At 44.5% G+C, this 17,462-nt stretch overlaps 5 protein-coding genes across 5 annotated transcripts; 1 reads left to right on the plus strand and 4 right to left on the minus strand.

Annotated features, from left to right (window-relative positions):
* Positions 1 to 7,218: 7,218 nt before the first annotated feature.
* On the plus strand, positions 7,219 to 8,546 carry EDB91DRAFT_1243362 (uncharacterized protein; the record flags this gene model as incomplete). The annotated part of the gene is made up of 4 exons (XM_041322283.1): positions 7,219 to 7,315; positions 7,367 to 7,566; positions 8,118 to 8,275; positions 8,339 to 8,546. The coding sequence occupies 4 exons, from the start codon at positions 7,219 to 7,221 to the stop codon at positions 8,544 to 8,546; spliced, it is 663 nt and encodes a 220-aa protein (XP_041182682.1).
* A 2,684-nt stretch (positions 8,547 to 11,230) lies between these two features.
* EDB91DRAFT_1243363 (uncharacterized protein) lies at positions 11,231 to 11,719 on the minus strand (the record flags this gene model as incomplete). The annotated part of the gene is made up of 1 exon (XM_041322284.1): positions 11,231 to 11,719. The coding sequence occupies one exon, from the start codon at positions 11,717 to 11,719 to the stop codon at positions 11,231 to 11,233; it is 489 nt and encodes a 162-aa protein (XP_041182683.1).
* Positions 11,720 to 12,517: 798 nt separating this feature from the next.
* Positions 12,518 to 12,946, minus strand: EDB91DRAFT_1037420 (uncharacterized protein; the record flags this gene model as incomplete). Its single annotated transcript, XM_041312833.1, has 3 exons — positions 12,518 to 12,686; positions 12,737 to 12,852; positions 12,902 to 12,946. Coding segments are annotated over 3 exons (330 nt in total), but the record flags the coding sequence as incomplete, so codon positions are not given.
* Positions 12,947 to 13,887: 941 nt separating this feature from the next.
* On the minus strand, positions 13,888 to 14,043 carry EDB91DRAFT_1035877 (uncharacterized protein; the record flags this gene model as incomplete). The annotated part of the gene is made up of 1 exon (XM_041312804.1): positions 13,888 to 14,043. A coding segment is annotated over one exon (156 nt), but the record flags the coding sequence as incomplete, so codon positions are not given.
* A 46-nt stretch (positions 14,044 to 14,089) lies between these two features.
* On the minus strand, positions 14,090 to 14,324 carry EDB91DRAFT_1036179 (uncharacterized protein; the record flags this gene model as incomplete). Its single annotated transcript, XM_041312809.1, has 2 exons — positions 14,090 to 14,208; positions 14,261 to 14,324. Coding segments are annotated over 2 exons (183 nt in total), but the record flags the coding sequence as incomplete, so codon positions are not given.
* Between the last annotated feature and the right edge of the window lie 3,138 nt (positions 14,325 to 17,462).

A 17,462-nucleotide genomic window follows, 5' to 3' on the forward strand; every position in this document is an offset into this window, starting at 1 on the left:
AAGAGGTGAAACTGTGACAGGAAGCGAAGTCATGTGACCAGTTCGGGAACTAGAAGTAACCGGTGGAAAGCCAAGGAATGAAAAATGATTCATATTGGGGATTCGTAACAGAAGGTTGATCAATGACTTGATCGGGGATGCAATTGGGGATGTGAAGGGAGAGATGTGGGCATTGGGTATGGGTACTTCTGTGACTGGTTGACAGGATGAAGGGTGATAGATGTGACATGTGTGAAGAGGTGAAGGGGTCATGTGACTCAGGTGTTTAGACTTAGATGCCACATTGAGGTAGGAAAAATGATTTGTTTGAGGAACTCATGACAGTTCCTCAGTTTGATTATTAAAGATGGACATGTCTCAATGGATCCAGTCAAGGTTAAAGGAGTTCAGGAATGGCCTACTCCCACCTGTGTCAAAGACATTCAATGATTCATGGGATTTGCAAACTTTTATTGGCAGTTCATTCTCAGATTCTTGAATATTACCAAACCTATGAATGAACTCATTAGGAAGGATGTACCATGGGAATGGACGAAGAGACAGGAAAAGGCTTTCCAGACTCTTAAAGACAATTTCACTTCAGCACCAGTTTTGGTAATGCCAGATGCACAAAAGAAACAAAAAATAGAAACCTACACATCTGACTATGTGTCATGAGTTCCCCAAATGAACCATTTTTCCTATCTCAATGTAGCATCTAAGTCTAAATGCCCAAGTCACATGACCCCTTCACCTCTTCATGCTTGTTACATATATCACTCTTCATCCCATCAACCAGTCACAGAAGCACCAGTACCCTATGCCCACATCTCTAATCAAGTCATTAATCAATCTCCCTCTCATTGGATCTTGGATCTCCATCTAAGATAGATCTTCTATTTAATCTCCATCTCTTCTCTTCCATTCTACGATGTCTTATCGGAAGTCACCACTATCTATATGTTCCTTCTTCTATCCAAAAAACCCTTATACCTGATACTTCTCTTGCCTTCTGATTTAATTAGTCTTGGTCTGTGCACAATTCTTATAGTTGTTAAGGTCGTGCTCAAGGGGGAGGTTACTCAAAGGGCTTCGGCTTCAGCTCATGCGCTGCGCCCCTTACCTGAGTACGTGCCCTTAATTTCTGGTGGGCAGAGGGGAAGTCCAACAGAAGTCCGGGGAGTTCCTGGAGGACAAACATCGGTGGAGTTCAGCGGAACTCTGGAAGACTATGTGGGGACGGAGTAAGGCTACTACAGAAATCCGGAGTAGAAACAGAACAGAGGTTAGACTTACCCTAAGGTAGAGCCGGAGGATTAGTCCTAAGGTTTAACCCCTAAGACTCAGAGGTGGACAAGAGGTGAGACTCAAGTCCGGAGATTGCAGGAATGAGCAGAACTAAGATGATATTCGAACTGAGGAGTTCCGGAGTATTACAGGGGTTTATATACTGTAGGTATCATGTAAGTAAATCAGTCAGCAAAGGTGAGGGCTATGTACGAAGCATGTGGAAAGTCTATTAGTAAGTGTAACGGATCAAAGCAGTGAAGTCGGAAATGAAGTAAGAATGGATGGATCAGTAAGCATAGCGGAATAGGACATAACCGGTAACCGGAGAGCAGTGTTCTAAAAGGAGATAGGTGTAAGTCCAGAGATGAAAGCAGAGCGCTGGGCAGACAATAGGATGGAAAACCGGACTTCCATAGGGGAGAATCCGGAATTCCAGATCCGGAGGTATGGGATATAGTGTCAGAGAAAATAGGGGTAGTGTCGGAGGAGCAGAATAGAGTCGGGCGGAGGTAGCAGGGCTAGTCCTGCTGAAACACACTTTGTGCATTGTTGGAGAAGGAGGGATGGAGCGGACAGGGAAACAGGGGGTCAGACTAGTGGTAGGGATGTTTACAGGTGGTATTGGAGGTGCTCGGATCCGGTATATGACAATAGTATATAGACCTTAATTGGTAGTCAGTAGTTCCCTAGTCTAAACCTCTTGTACCTTCCATAGGAATCTACTTGATGTCCATCGCTGTCATATACCAGATCTGACTGCTCCGATACTGATATCTGCCCCGCTTTCCGACCCCCTCCGCCCCATCCATCCTCCACTCCGTCCTATCACAACCCTGCATTCCGCCTTATGCTTCCACCCGACCGCTCAACCGGTCCCCTTCCATAAACCTCTCCATTCAACTGGATCCCTTTCCCCTTTTAGACATATACTTTCCCCTTCAGGTACATAGACTCTTACTTCCGGATCACCGGTAATTCCTATTACCACCCGATCACTGATCCAACGCGTACATATTGATATCCGCTCCTGACTTATGTCTTCGCCTATGTAAAGTACTTACAAACTATATCCTTGGTACATAGCTTTACTACATAGTTATCCTGATCACTGCCTCACATAGAAGTATATAACATATCCTGTACTTAGATACTTTTCCTTAGTCTTAATATTACTTGTCTTCTCGCAGTCACCTCTTGCGGGAATTCTCAGTAGGACCTTGCCTCCTCTGGACACAAGTCTCAACTTGTTGTCACCTCTGACCCTCCGACCCTCTACTCCGGACTTAGAGCCGTGCTCTAAGTCTTTCCCTTATTACCCCGCCCCTATCAATATCCTCCTATCACCCCTTTTCCTATCCTCTACATTATCCTCCACCATCTCTGCTCCTATCAATATCCCCCTGGTTTCTACCCACCCTCCGCATCGTTCCCCACCTTCTCCGCTCCGCTCCTAGTCGGTCCACCACTAGCAGCTCTTACTTCCCTGACCCTCAAAGCGGACCTAAGCGGTCCACTCGTCCTATCGTCGGACAACGTCGGATCCGCTCCAAATTTGGGGCACATACTCGGCTAAGGGCACAGTGCAAGAGCTGAAGCCAAGCCCTGATCCCCTCTGCCTCTTGAGCCGGCATGGTACCTAACAATCGCTCACTTCTTGTTTGACTCTTTCCCATTATTCTCTTTGTTTGTTGTTTGAGTCCTGGTCTGATCACTTTAAGACTATTATTGTCAAAGAGTTGTCACACTATGCCACTGGTGGAGTACTTTCTCAGTTTAAAGAAGACGGACTATGGCATCCAGTGGCTTTCTTTAGCAAGTCAATGAACAATGCAAAAAGAAACTGATATTCATGACAAAGAACTATTAACTATTATTCATGCTTTGGAAGAGTGGAGGCATTACATGCAAGGAGCACCCAACCCAGTGGAGATTTGGATGGATCACAAAAACCTTGAATACTTCATGACAAGTCAGAATTTAACTTGCAGACAAGCAAGGTGCTCTTTGTCCCTTGCAGAATATGAATTTACACTGCAGCACAAACCCAGGAAGGTCAACAATACTGCCAATGCTCTGTCTACGAGGCCAGACCACAGAGGGGGGGGGATATAAAATGACAATTCCAACCGCATGCTTTTGAAACCCGAGTTTTTCCAAATCAAAGCTGAAAAATGAGGTCAGGCTCTGATAGAAGGAGAGCAAACACTGTTGAAATGCATCAGAAATTGCACAGACCTACTAGACCCAGAAGTCCAAAATGCTATTGAAACCCTCAAGAAAGCACCTGTACAGTTGAGAAAAGGACTTGAAGAGTGGAATACTGAAGATGGACTCATTCTATTCAGAGGATTGGTTTATGTTCCCAACAACAAAGAAATTCATCACTTAGTGCTGGAAATCTTTCATGATTCACCTGCAGTAGGACATATGGGACATGCCAAAACTCTTGAACTTGTGTCTCATAACTATTGGTGGCCTCAAATGCAGAAATGGGTCAATAATTATGTAGATGGATGCAATAGATGCAAACAAACAAAGGTGTTACTGTCTAAACCCCATGTTCCATTAAAACCAAATGAAATACCAGAAGGTCCATGGCAAATCATCAGTTGTGATCTTATCACAGACCTACCTGTTTCCAAAGGAAAAAACAGCATCTTTGTAGTCATTGATCACTTTACCAAACTATTGCATCTCATACCTACCACCAAAGACATTAATTCTAAAGGAATTGCAGACTTATTTTTCAAACACATATGAAAGTTGCATAAAACACCAAGGAAGGTGATCTCCAATAGAGGAACACAATTCATTTCCAAATTCATGCAAGAAGTCTCAAAGAGATTAGGAACCAAGTGGTCTATGTCCATAGCATATCACCCTCAGACCAATGGTCAAATGGAATGAGTCAATCAAGAAGTAGAACAATACCTTTGGCTCTTCACATCATACCATCAGAATGATTGGGTATCATGGCTTCCAATTGCAGAATTCACCCATAACAACTCTATCACAGTTACTGGACACTCCCCTTTCAAATGTCTCTATGGCTATAATCCTGAATTCATCATCTCTCCTAATTCCTCTAACACTGTTCCTCAAGCCAATCAGAGAGTAGCAGAAATGAAAGAAGCACAGGAGGAAGCAAAGGTAATGCTAGAAATAGTAAATGATCAAATGAAGCACTTCTATGATCATGGAGTAAAAGACGCACCAAAATTAGATGTTGGACAAAAAGTGTGGTTAGACACCAGGAACATTAAACAACAGTGTCCAAGCCAGAAGTTGTCAGATTGCTGTCTTCGCCCCTTTGAAGTACTTGAGTAAGTTGGTGAGGTAAACTACCGGATAAAATTACCAGAATCATATCACATCCACCTGGTATTTCATGTGGGATTACTCACTCTGCATAAAACCTCTGAATTGACGCCTCAATCCACTCCAACACATTCACCCCCTGAAATCATTCAAACTGAAGAAGAATATGAAGTAGAAGGAGTGCTATCGTCCTGTATATTCCGATGACAGTTGCAATACCTAACAAAGTGGAAAGGATATCCATTGGAAGAAGTGGCATGGAGAAAGAAGAAAATCTGAAGAATTCCCCCAGATTAGTTAGCAAATTTCATACCACACATCCCAACACCCCAAAATTGCACCAAATTGCTAGCTCTATCATTTCAATCCTACAAACCCCTGGTTTCTTAGAATGGAGACAACACAATATTTGACCATCCTGTATTCACGAGGATGCTCATCCTAAAAAGGGGGTAATGTCATGAATTCCCAATATGAATCATTTCTCACTCCTTGGATTTACTCCAGCTACTTCTTGTTCCCAAACCGGTCACATGACTCTGCTTCCCTTCACATTATCACACCATCACCATGTCACAACTTCACCACTTCACATATCACCCACTGTATCTCTGATTGGCTCCCTACTCCATGGGCTAGAACAGTATCTGTCAGAACTGTGCCTAGTAGGTAGGAAGGAGGTTATGGAGGGGCTTAGCTTCAGTTCATGTGCTGTGCTCCTTAGGCAAGTATGGTGCCCTTAACTTTGAAGGACAGATAGGGGCTGCCAAAGATCAACTCCAACATGCTCCGACAGGGGTATGGTTGCAGGGAACTACATCTGATGTGCTCTGACAGAGGTAAGACTATGAGGGACTAAGTCCAACATAGAAAATAATGCAAAGACTGTCAGAAGACAAAGGCAGAGGTCAGCAAGACTAGTCTCAAGGTCGGACTAGACAAGGAGTAAGACTTTAAGTTGATTCAGAGGTGGTTAGGATAGGTTCAAATCCATATTCATATTGTAGAAACTCTACTGAAACACATGGGGTTTATATACTATAGGAATTGTGGCGGAGTACAAAGTAATAATAAAAGGAACAATGAACTATAGTATATAACAAGCTTAATTGGAATAGAGGACCAGATAATACAAGGTACAAAGACTAGGTGGAAAGCGGAATATACAAAGGGAACTCAGAATGGATTGATGTGTGCCTCGTACCTTGATCAAGTCATGGGCAGAGAAGTGTGCCTGACATCAGAGACATGTATCTAGCAGTGGAGGTGCATACTAGATGAAGGTGGAGGACTGAGAATGAAGGTGAAAGATGCTAATTGAGGGCAGAGGATACTTGTGTGGATTGTGGATATGACAGTATTGCTTCCTATCACTTAATCTCCACTCTGACACCATTGCTTATATATCACTACATCATACTACATCATGCACAGTTATCATATGACTCTTTTCTCATTGGCTGATTTGTTTCATACTCAGAAATCTCTGACTCAATGTTATGTATATAGTTAGAGTAGCTGTAGTCAATACTCCTTAGACTTAACCTATTTGTTCTACAACCTGGCAGACTGAGATATTCATGCTCGATCCTATACTCTTTCTCTTACTATAACTGAGTCCTGGTGTGTTTGGGTGACCTTTGCCATTTGGTGAACATTAGTCATAACAGACAATGAGTATAATGTGATAGCCACCTTAGTGTCATGAGTTCCCCAAACAAACCATTTTTCCTACTTCAATGTAGCATCTAAGTCTAAGCGCCCGAGTCACATGACTACTTCACCTCTTCACACATGTCACCTCTATCACCCTTCATCCCATCAACCCATCACAGAATCACCAGTACCCTATGCCCACATCACTGTTTTCACATTGCTGATCCCATCTCTAATCAAAGCAACGATCAATCTTCCTTCTGTTGGATCTCAGATCTCTATCTAAAGATCTCCAATAGATCTTTTATTTTAATTGCTGTCTCTTCTCTTCCATTCTATGATTCAAGATCTCTTATCAGTACTCGTGATCCGAAACCCTATGTCTGAAACTTCTCTTGCCTTCCTAGTTAGTTAGTTACTGTTTCTAGTCTTGGTTCATGCACGATTCTCATAGTATATAAACCCTAGTTAGGTAGTCAGTAGTTCTCTAGTCTAAACCTCTTGTACCTTCCATAGAGAATCTACTTGACGTCTACTGCTCACTCCCTCTTCGTGTGAGACTCTAGACTGAACCCCTCTTGACATTTGTCTTGACGGCTATGTCATGACTCTTCTCCTCTATCTTCCTTATTTGTTGTTTGAGTCCTGGTCTGATCACTTTGAGACTAATATTGTTGAAGAGTTGTCACACTTAGTATGAGTGTAGGAGCTCACAACTGAATGTTCTAGAAAGTGTAAGTAACCCTTCTAACATAACAATCCCTCTATGATGTGGCAAGCAATGACTCCATCAACATACAAGGCTGCAACAGCTGTCAGCCACCTTCCTCACACAACAATGCCTCTCATGCTGGCACATTTGCTTTTCTTTGCCCAATCATATCTCTGGAATGAGGTATGTTCATCTACCAAAGTCTCCTCAATGAAGCAAAGTTTGTTAGGCATGTATTGGGCCATCTGTTGCATGTAGTCAGCATGGAGATCTTCATTTCATTCTTTGGTGATTTTACAGAGCCTTTTGAGGGAAACTTCTACACAATGGAGCTCCCAGTGGATGGTGGCATAGTGGAGTGTAATGAAGCAGTTGCATAACATGAGTTAAGTAAGCTCATTGAGGAACCAGTCTGGCCAGTGGTGGACCAGTTCCACAAGGTACTGAACATCCTCAAGATTCAGTTTCCTCAGATGACCTGTGAATTCACTTCATGGTTTGACTACATCACCAGTGTGCTGATAAAGCTTTCGGATGCAGAAGAATGTCTGTCTCAAGAAGCCAACACAATCAAGGATTTCATGAAGACTAAGGATATCTTGCTCATACATGTGAATGGCAGCGTGTTTGACATCAGACAAGATCTTTTGGTTGACCATACTAGTAGTATGTAAGTGTATTGTTGTCTGATGTTATGACGGCCCAGATGAGACAATAATAAATTGAATCATTTTTATATAAAATATCTACCTGATAACCCAAAAGTCGTGTTATGTTCGAAAATCTCAAACAAATAACCAAAAGTTGTCCATGTGGCTTCTCAAAACTCTAATTCATTCTTAAAAGTTATCCACATGGCTTATCAGAACTCTATTCTTAGTACAAAAGTTGTTCACATGGTACCTTCAGTAGAGTCCTACTGTGTTGTCCTCCTGTCCTCATTGTCGTCAATGATGAGCTACGTAGCACCGTGCATCGGGTCACGCATCACACAGTACTGGCAGCAGCACCTTCCTTCTATGGTAATTATTTATTGGTGTTTGAAATCTCAACTTTGTGTTTGTCCAAGTTTGTCTAATGCCACCTTGTCCAGCCGCACCCATACCACCCACACCTCACAGCCAGATTGCTGCTCCGTCACCATTGATATCTAGTGTGCAAGCCAGCCCAGCACCTCTGCTCGCCCTATTCCTACCTGTTTTCGCATGTTCGGTGCAACAACACCTACTCTGGCTATCCCATCCACACTGCGCCTTCCTCCAACTATGACCCCAATGACCCCTCAGCGATTGAAGAGCAACTTGCTCTCCAGATGCAGATGTACGCCCTTGCATTCTACAAAACTGCATGCACTGACATCACACTGTATTTGTCATGAAATAGGGACCTAATCTCCAAGCATGCACCATATGTGAAACTCTTTCCAAGGGCATCGCTGCTCGTCGATGGGGTTGGAGCTGAACATAGATTTGCAGTGGGTGGTTCTCTTGAGAAAGGACTTCTCACAGCTGTGGATGAGCTACTGTGGGCAGATCAACCTGATGATGCGGGCCATTGTTGTTCAAAGCATCAGTCAAATGTGTTCCCTTGATTTCTTGTCAAGTCCTGCCAGTGGGGCACCTTGTCATCTCGGGCGGTGCTCGGCACTTGACATTAATGACTATACATTACAACTGCCAAGGTATGTGTGTTGGCCGACCGTTCTGAAATGCTGCTCTGTTGACACTGATAGGCTTGGTGTTGTGTGGACCATTCTAATACCTTCATGTCTTGCCTTCAAGTGACATGCAGCGTTTGAAAGTGGATCGTCATCCTGGTAAATGTTTGCAGCCTGGTCATGGCAGTTGAACTATTTTGCTAACTACTAGAAGATGATACCAAGCTTCCGATGGTTCTACCAGGAGTCAGGACTACCAAATTTCAGCCGAGAAAAACCAGGTGAGCGTTCTTGCCTAGTCATGTAGATGGTCTCGTCATGCTGACTTCTCATTTTCCAGGTTTTCCAGGTGATGTATGCAACATTCCTTGTGAGACCTGACTTCAACCTATAGTTGAGAGGAGCCTACGTATCCCTGCATTTTATGAATGTGCCGCATTCAGCTATGTCATCTGAATTCCGACTCATACTCTCGCAAACTATTCCTGGTGTTTCCATAACACTTTCAATCATCCTTCCCCGGGCCCCTCAGTTCAGTTGTACTCATACAATTGTTCAGCTTTTCTGTTTGCATCGTTTTTACCATTTTGCATTACCTTACGAAATCAACACAATCCTAGTACATTTTGCCTTGGTGTGCTAAATGAGTCATACCGAAGATTTGCTGATGCAGTTTCAATATTGAGTGCTCAACTTTACATATCAATATCTACGTAGTTAGTAGTTGGATGCATAATACTAGTGCATTCTCCCAAATATGCTGCCTCACAAGATTTGTTCCATCATCTACAAACTGGGCTGCAACCTCCTGAAGATACATGAGCTGTTCCCGTGTAAGTGGGCAGTTCGGCTCGTCAACCTGAACATTATTGAGAGTCTCTGGCGTGTATGCAACAAATGGATTGTTTCCGAGAGGGTTGTGTGTGAGTTGGTTTGCTGTATGGTGATGTGCATGAATATGATGGTTTTCGGTGTCATTCCAGTTGATGCCATACTCAGCAATGGCATCATCATCTGGGAGAATTTCCTCTGGTGGTTGAAATGTAGCACTGCCTTGGAATCCACGTGCACCATGGTGTAGCATACTAAAGAAGCACATTTTGTGGGGACTGGCCATGCCATGCTCAGGGGTGCTCATTTGGTGACTATTCCATGCCTCAGCCCAGCCATGAACCTCTCAGCCCAGCATCTCGAGAAACAGAAAGTGAAGCAACCAGATGTGGTGAATATTATCAGCATCCAACCCACTGGTAGCCTCGAGGTCTTGAAAGAAATCCTTCCACTTTGAACCAATGCCCTGTGTGAAGTTGACCCATAATCTTTCGATACATATGTTGTGTATGCTCCTGTTGGATAATTTAGTATTTGAATTCATTTAGAAAACACTGACCATAGTACCTGCCCCAAATATATGAACCCCTTCCATGCCCTCGTGTTTCCTCCATGAATCTTGCGACATCAACATTCTCTACTCCATGATCTCCTTGCACACGACTTGGTAGACCATGAACTTGAATGATCTCTTGAAATAGATTCATCACAGTTACTGCTCAATTATTATTGTGTGGTTGGATGCCAGTGATATATCGAGAAAATCCATCAATGAAACCATGCACGACAATCTTCCACCGAATCAGACCTACAAAATTGTTAAAACAGTCCCATATGCATCATACTAAAAAAAGTTAACACACCATGCTGGCTGTCATGGTGTGTCAACGAGTTGTACCCTTTTACATTGTAAACTCAGTGGGTGATACAACATGCACCAAAGGCAGCAACAGGCAGTGTGGGTACAACAAGTGCAGCAGAGAGAAATCAATCTACTACAAAGTTGGGTCTTTGCTGCCTACTGCCTCACTTGAGAACAAGCACATTCAACCCTAAAGGGGATTGCTACTGGGGAGTGCTAATCTCTGTCTAAGCGACCCTATTCAACCCTACCACAGGTAGGATGAGGATCTGCAAAAATGCAGAACAAGCAGAACTAGCGGAACTCAAGTGGAACAAGCGGAACTCAAGCGGAACCCAAGTGGAATGGAACAGAATGAAGCAGAACTCAACTGGATACAATGCAGAACGTAGGGAGTTGTCGGAACTTGCAGGTCAAGTCGAAGGAAGTATATCACAAGGTTAGATTGATAGTGGGCATAAGTCAAAGCGGTCCTCTAGTAAGGTGAAGGAAAAGTGGGAAGGTAAAAGATGGGATTCAATAAAAAACACCCAAGCCCTGAGTACCACTACTTAAAGGGAATATTATTTTCAAGGAACACTGAGGTACAGGTAGTAAGTTTCTCAGGAAGTGGAAGTGAAGTCAGGCAGTGCACATGGGCACAATACTCCGCAATAGGGGTCCGTGCCATAAGGGCATGTGTCAGTGTGATCCGGATAACATTAGGAACAACGGGAAGAGAGATACAGCATACCAATGGACCTGGAAGGATGGGGACAGGACATGTGAAGGTTGTCTGATGATGCCCGGGAATATCGGATAGTGCAGGCGGGTTCTGAAGGATGCATGGGAATGCGGAACCCATTGGACAATGCACGGGAAATGCAGAATGTGCGGAATATGTGGAACTGATGTGAGATGATGCAGAAAGGACGGGGTTTTACACCTACAGTGGGGGAATTCCCCACAGCGGGCCATGAACATGAGAGTATGATGCTTGGATGTGAGAACGAGGCACTATGACCCCCATGTGGCGTAACTGGCCATCTATCATGCGATGTCCAAAGCAAGGATACTGAGTGAGAATCTGCAACATGATAGCATCAAGCTCGTCATCAGGGAGTGAGGACTGTGCTGCAGTGGATGATGTATAATATTGAAGTGTCTTGCCTTCATCATCAGTGAACTTGACGTAAACCGGATTCCCGGGTTCGACAATTTCGTGTTCTAATACTCTCCATCGTACAGTGCATGGAGCCACACCCAAAAGAGCACCAAGCCTTGTGGGTCCTGCAAATTGAAGGGCAGTTGCCAAAACATCTGGGTTGATCTCAATTCGAGGACATCCACATTGACGTGTATGAACAGTTGACATGACCTCGATGGGCACCATGTCAGGTTCATCTGCTGACCGATCTTTGAAGCTGTCGTTCATGGTGGTGTAAGTGGGTTCAGGGACTAAAGCACGATGCTGAAATCCGTCAGTGTGAGCTCCATTCCAAAATGTGGTGCAGCTCACTAAATTAATGTCATGTTTTAATTGCTCACATGCTTCAACATGCAGTTGGAGTCATGCTGCATCCCCAAGCTGCGTTAGTAAGGCAACATGAACATCATCTTTGAGTTGGTTGAATGCAAGTATGGTACTTTGCAGCAGGAGGGGAAGCTGTTCGAATGCCAGGTAATCCTCCATGGTAGTCAAGGTTGAGGGCATATTGGCAGCCCTCAGATTGTATAGCAGGAGTTGAGGTCACACTATATAAGCTACAGTGCACGAGAAGGGGAATCAGTGAATTCATGGAAAAAACAGGTACAAACTCAACCATATATACAGGGTATGGTTATAACTATACACAGGGGCTCCCAGTGGTCACTCAGTGCTCAATTGTCATGTGACGCAACAGATGGGAACCTACTCGCTGTTTCTGTTAGCATAAAAGCTACCCTTAGTACTATGATTTTGTAACAGCTATACATGCACCTAAAACACACAACAGAACCTGCATCGAGGGTAGATAGTGCCACTCCTGGGCTGAATTGGCTGACTAGTGTGCACTGTGCGAATCTGGATTGCAAGACAGTGTATGAAGCTGTGCTGCTTCTGGTGAACACTTCCAGACATTGTACCAATCAGTAGTGGAGACTGCAGTTGCCCCAGCACCTATTACATCGAGCATGTATTCCGCCCTTCAATACCCTGGTAAGTGCAAGACCTAATATGACTGCACCTTACTTATGGGTTGTCATTGGAGCCACAGTGCGGAGCACCATTATGCTCAAAGTAGTTCAGCATAGTCGACAAGTTCTCGCCGGTATCACCAAAGTAGATGGTCTGTCCACCCTTGCAAAGGAGCAGCAACCTGTCAAAGACCTGGAAGAGCTCTCCTGAAGATTGATGGATTCTGGTACAGTTCATAAGCATTGAGAACCCACACATAGAAATGGCACTCACGTGCAGAGAATGGCCTGACCATGATCAGCAAGCTCACAAAGGACATGTACAATAGCCCAGGCAGATTGCAAGTCTAGGCCGGACATAGGCTCATCCAAGAAGAGTAGAAGTTTGGGCTGTTGGTCTTTTTAGCACAACTGTAGCCTCAAGAGTTTAGATTTAAACCTTGGCAGCGAGCTCCACTGTGATGGTGGTGCGTTTACGGTGCTCGTTCAACCGCATGATCCACCGCAAGCCAGTTGGTGCAGTTAGCCAAGGAACTGTGTACCCACTGTAGAGCGATATCAAGAGAACAAAGATGCTGCTAAGAGCTATTGCGCTAGGACGAGTTTTAAAGCCTGCAGCGATGGCTCTGAAGAATGATTTCATGGTTTGTGACATTAAAAAGATAAAAAGGTAAAAGATGCTGTTGTGCAGCAGGGTGAGTATTAAAGTGAAGAGCAAACAGCTTGAAGAACTTACAAAAACTGTGCGGCAGAATGTTGCAACCCAACCAGGAAGTAGAGTACCACAGCAAACACCAGTTGAACGATCAAAGTGACCAGAATATCAACAATAGTATGGGTGAGGCTCTGAATAAAAGGATGATGTAACACGGCTTTCTGGTGACGAAGCACGATAGGACACTGGAAGAACAGTGAGGGGATTTCTGCAAAAGATGTAATAGCATTGAAGAAGAGGGAACTGAAAGAGCTGTGAGGTGCAATTAAGATCACGACAGAGGAAGATAGTTACAAGAACAGAACACCTTCACAGGAGAAATAGGCCAAGGTGTCATTTGGTACGTTCAGAAAGACGGTGCCCATAATTAACACTTGGAAGATCTGGGAACTATCACCTAGTGTCACTGAGGGTTGGACAAGAAGAAAAATAACCACCTACACCAATCATATGAAGAATTTGAACCTATCACCAACAATAACTTGCATGCGGCGCTTCATGACCGCTTTGACTTGCTGAAGGATAGAAGTCATGTATGGAGTAGATGTATTGGCATGTTCAGCAGCCACACTGGACAGATATGCCTGCTTGTGTTTGTGATTGCCAATGCATTGCTCGCGGGAAGTGGATATCATCCTCCAGACAATATGTGACATCACCATGGAAGGAGTCATGTCAGCATGTGCTCTATCTTGAAAAGGTAGCAACAAACCTTCATGCACGAATCCAATCCAATGGTCTTGCCCCATGATGAGCGCAGGTGTCGACATGACAGCTGCAAGAGCGAGGTTTGCCTGAAGGCCGTACATGAACGCTTGCTGCACCTCATATAATAGGAAGCGGGAGTTGAGAACAGGGTGATCACTCTATGTTAAATCAGCATAGGAATCAGGGGGACATAGAGGTGCAAACCTTCATCACAATGTTGATCCCATTCTCAGCCAGAATACGCTGAGCGAATTCAGACCTGCGGAACGCCTCATGCTTGTACCGAGCATTTGTAGCAAACATAGCTGCTGCAGGGGCGTGGCCTGCAGAAGACATCAACACAAAGACGAGGTCAGCAAAGTGAGATCACTATACCATACACCTGCTTGAGAGTTCCTGGGATGAGGTATGTCTCATGAGCATGGTGGAATGCAGCGATTATGCTACACTACCCTCGTGCAGAGCTTTTGCTATGGTGCATTGTTGCAGGGGTTAGAGACTGTAAACCAAACAAGTTGTAGCTGCGTCCAGCAGGACAGTGACTATCAGAACCAAATTTTCGAACTTGTTGTTACCGTTCTTTAGTTAGTACCACTGGGTGTCTGCCTATTCCAGAGGCCAATACGCACACCATGCATGGCTCCCCTTAGTGGGACACTTTCAACTGCTCAGGCGTTGATCCGTGACCATCCGCCGTTAACTTGAGCCACTTAGGTCCCTGGGCACCAAGGCACCCTGGGAACACTCTATGTTTTATTTTCATTTTTTGACTGCTGTGGGTGAGATATGCTCTGCTATGGCTGGAGGTCTCCGTGCGGGCCCAATGACCCCACAGCGGTCAGCATTACAAATTCTATATTTTATTCTAGGTCAATTTTACTGGTGAGGTGCTGGCTGTGCTGTAAGTCGGCGCGCTGGCACCTATGATCCTAAGGTTTATTTACTGTTACATCATTACCTGCTGGATTCCTCATTTCATGTTCCAGGCATGCGGTAGGCATTCTACTACTTGCACTGGAAGATTGCTAATTTTATCTCAGGTATCCACACACCAAACGCACAATGTGCATGGTGCAAGAAAATGGGTCTCATTAGCATCATCTTGATGGAGATGGCTGAGACTCGACGAACTGTCATGTATCTACCACAGCAAGGCAGGGACTAGCTGTGATGAAGCCTCAGGGGCAGGTCTACTACACATGAGATGATGTTGCAGCTTCCAATCGCAATTTGGCCGTCTTCGAGTTGTGAGTTTCTATGCTAGTTGACATTTTCTTATTTTGACCAGCACGATGAAGGTTGCTTTGCTTTGCATAGCTCGTGCCCAACCCCATTCGTGCAACTCGTCTCTTTGCTTTACTCTGACAAGAAACCCGGAGATGTAGCAATGAGACAGCTCATCGTCAAATTGTTGCTCATCTTGTTCGAGTTTTACCCTTCCTCATGGACAACTGGGTTGCTGCCATGGCGGAGGTTGGCCTCACATCAATGCTGATGGCCTGTAGTGCCATGTGAGGAGAGATACTTTACAACTTGTTGAGTGTGCAACCACCATTGTGCGGAGATGGCAAGGCATCAAGGCCATTGAGGAGCTGGAACAGGTGGAGTTTTTGACTAAGGGAAGGGTGGGGTGGGAGGGCCAGTCGTGATTTTGGCTGGTGTGTTCATTGTCTTCGGGTCTATGGTGTGTAATTTTGATTTGTTTAGTTGTGCACACTGTACTACACAATTGCGATGACATTGAGTACATAGAACTTGGTCCACAAACCTGTGGGAATGCTAAATGTGATGCTTCGATCTTGAAAGCTTGAACGTTCTGAATGCTGAATGAGCTTATATATCTCATGTAGCATGCTGGCGCAGTCACTGCATCTTTTCCCTCTTTTTTATCGTCTGCCTGGTGCACTAATCCATTACCCTTATTCTGCTTTATGTTACTCATTAAGAAGTTCCTGACCATCCAGCTTTATTTTGCTCAAGTCTTCTGGTGTGTGTATATCTCCAATTTTCACTGTTACACATCTAATCCACTGCCACTTGTCAGAGCTGAAACTATAATCAAAGATCCTAATTTCAGTTTACTAATTGCTACTTTCTGGTGCGCATAGATTCATAATTCTCATCACAACATGGTAGTTGATCCCCAACTTTTTTGTCAGTAAAACTATGTTGGTCCGCTACCAGTGTAATCAGTGTATTTCCCCTGGCTGTTCGTCATTCTTCCCCCAGCCTGCCGATCTGTCCAAGGTATGTTTTCTTTTCTTTCATTATAACATTTCAAGTCAAGCCTCACTATAATAAGTGCTATTGCGGTCATTCATCAATGTCTCATGACCCAAGTCCACCCCCAGCAGAACCTATACACTGTCCTTCATTCCCACACCGAGGAGGGATAGGTTCATGCTCTGAATTTCAAAGTATTGGTAGCACCCAGGTATGCAATGCGGTACAAGCTTTCAACATCTAACTTATACATTTGATTCTTTAGATTGAAGACTATTTTCAACTATGTACATGTGGCCAGCATTATAGTGAGCATGTGCAAATGACATTGGCACCTCCCCAGTCCAGCCCACTAGTTCAACCACCATCCACTTCACTTTCTGTCCAAAATCAGCCATATCGTGTTCCTTCAACCACTCCATCATCTATGAACATTTTTTTTTCTGATCTCCCAGCACACTTAATTCCATTGTACCAGCCTCCTGTGATTTCTGGACCTTCATTGGTCACTGGATATGTACCTGCCTGTCAAGCTTCCCAGTTGCAGGTCACCCACAGTCATACCACCTTTGGAGTTCCCATGTCGGGTGTTTCTATGACTAATGGTTCGCAGGGACTGCACTCGTGGCCGTGGCCGTGAAATTGTCAGTCAGCACTCCCATGCGTACCCTACATATCCGACTGATTCTCATACCTTGAGACTGTAGGTGCTAAGTGCAATTTATTCTGTACTCACTCTAATCTTGTGTGCAGTGCATGCTGAATTACACACCCGACCATGACGAACACAGCCAGGTCCAATGTTTGCAGAGTGGGGAAGAACTGGCGTCTGATCTGCAGTTTCTCACTGAGCGAGGACTCACCTGGCCTGTCACTCTTACTGGACAACTGTGATACTGATTCTGTCATGAATCAGATCCTCCATGTGGTGATGCAGATGGCTCATGATGGCGGGCTAAAATTCCAGCATGGGAACCTGAACCTCTCACATTAGCCACAGATGCACCTAATCGTGAAGTTCGACTGCGGTTCCATGGACTGCCTTTCAGATTCTTGCAACCAGGCAATTCCAATGCGACTCAGGGAAGGAGACACCTCAAGGTAGATTCCAGTTTCTGCTGGCAAACATTAGAAGCTGGGAAGTTCTTCAAGAGGTGTGAGCGCATTAAGAGCCCTGAGGATTCTAGTGTATCGCTGGTATACCTTTGTATATCGACATGACTCAACCAAGCATCATTCGCTAACCCAATTACCTACAGGCCCAAAAGGTGGGGACATCATTGGTCCATTGATTAAAGGGTCTCCATACCAGCACCACTGCTTTGCCAACCATATCATTGGCCATCTTGTTCAA

Source organism: Suillus paluster, assembly GCF_016628075.1.
Source record: "Suillus paluster strain FC165 chromosome Unknown EDB91scaffold_4, whole genome shotgun sequence".
NCBI lineage: Eukaryota > Fungi > Basidiomycota > Agaricomycetes > Boletales > Suillaceae > Suillus > Suillus paluster.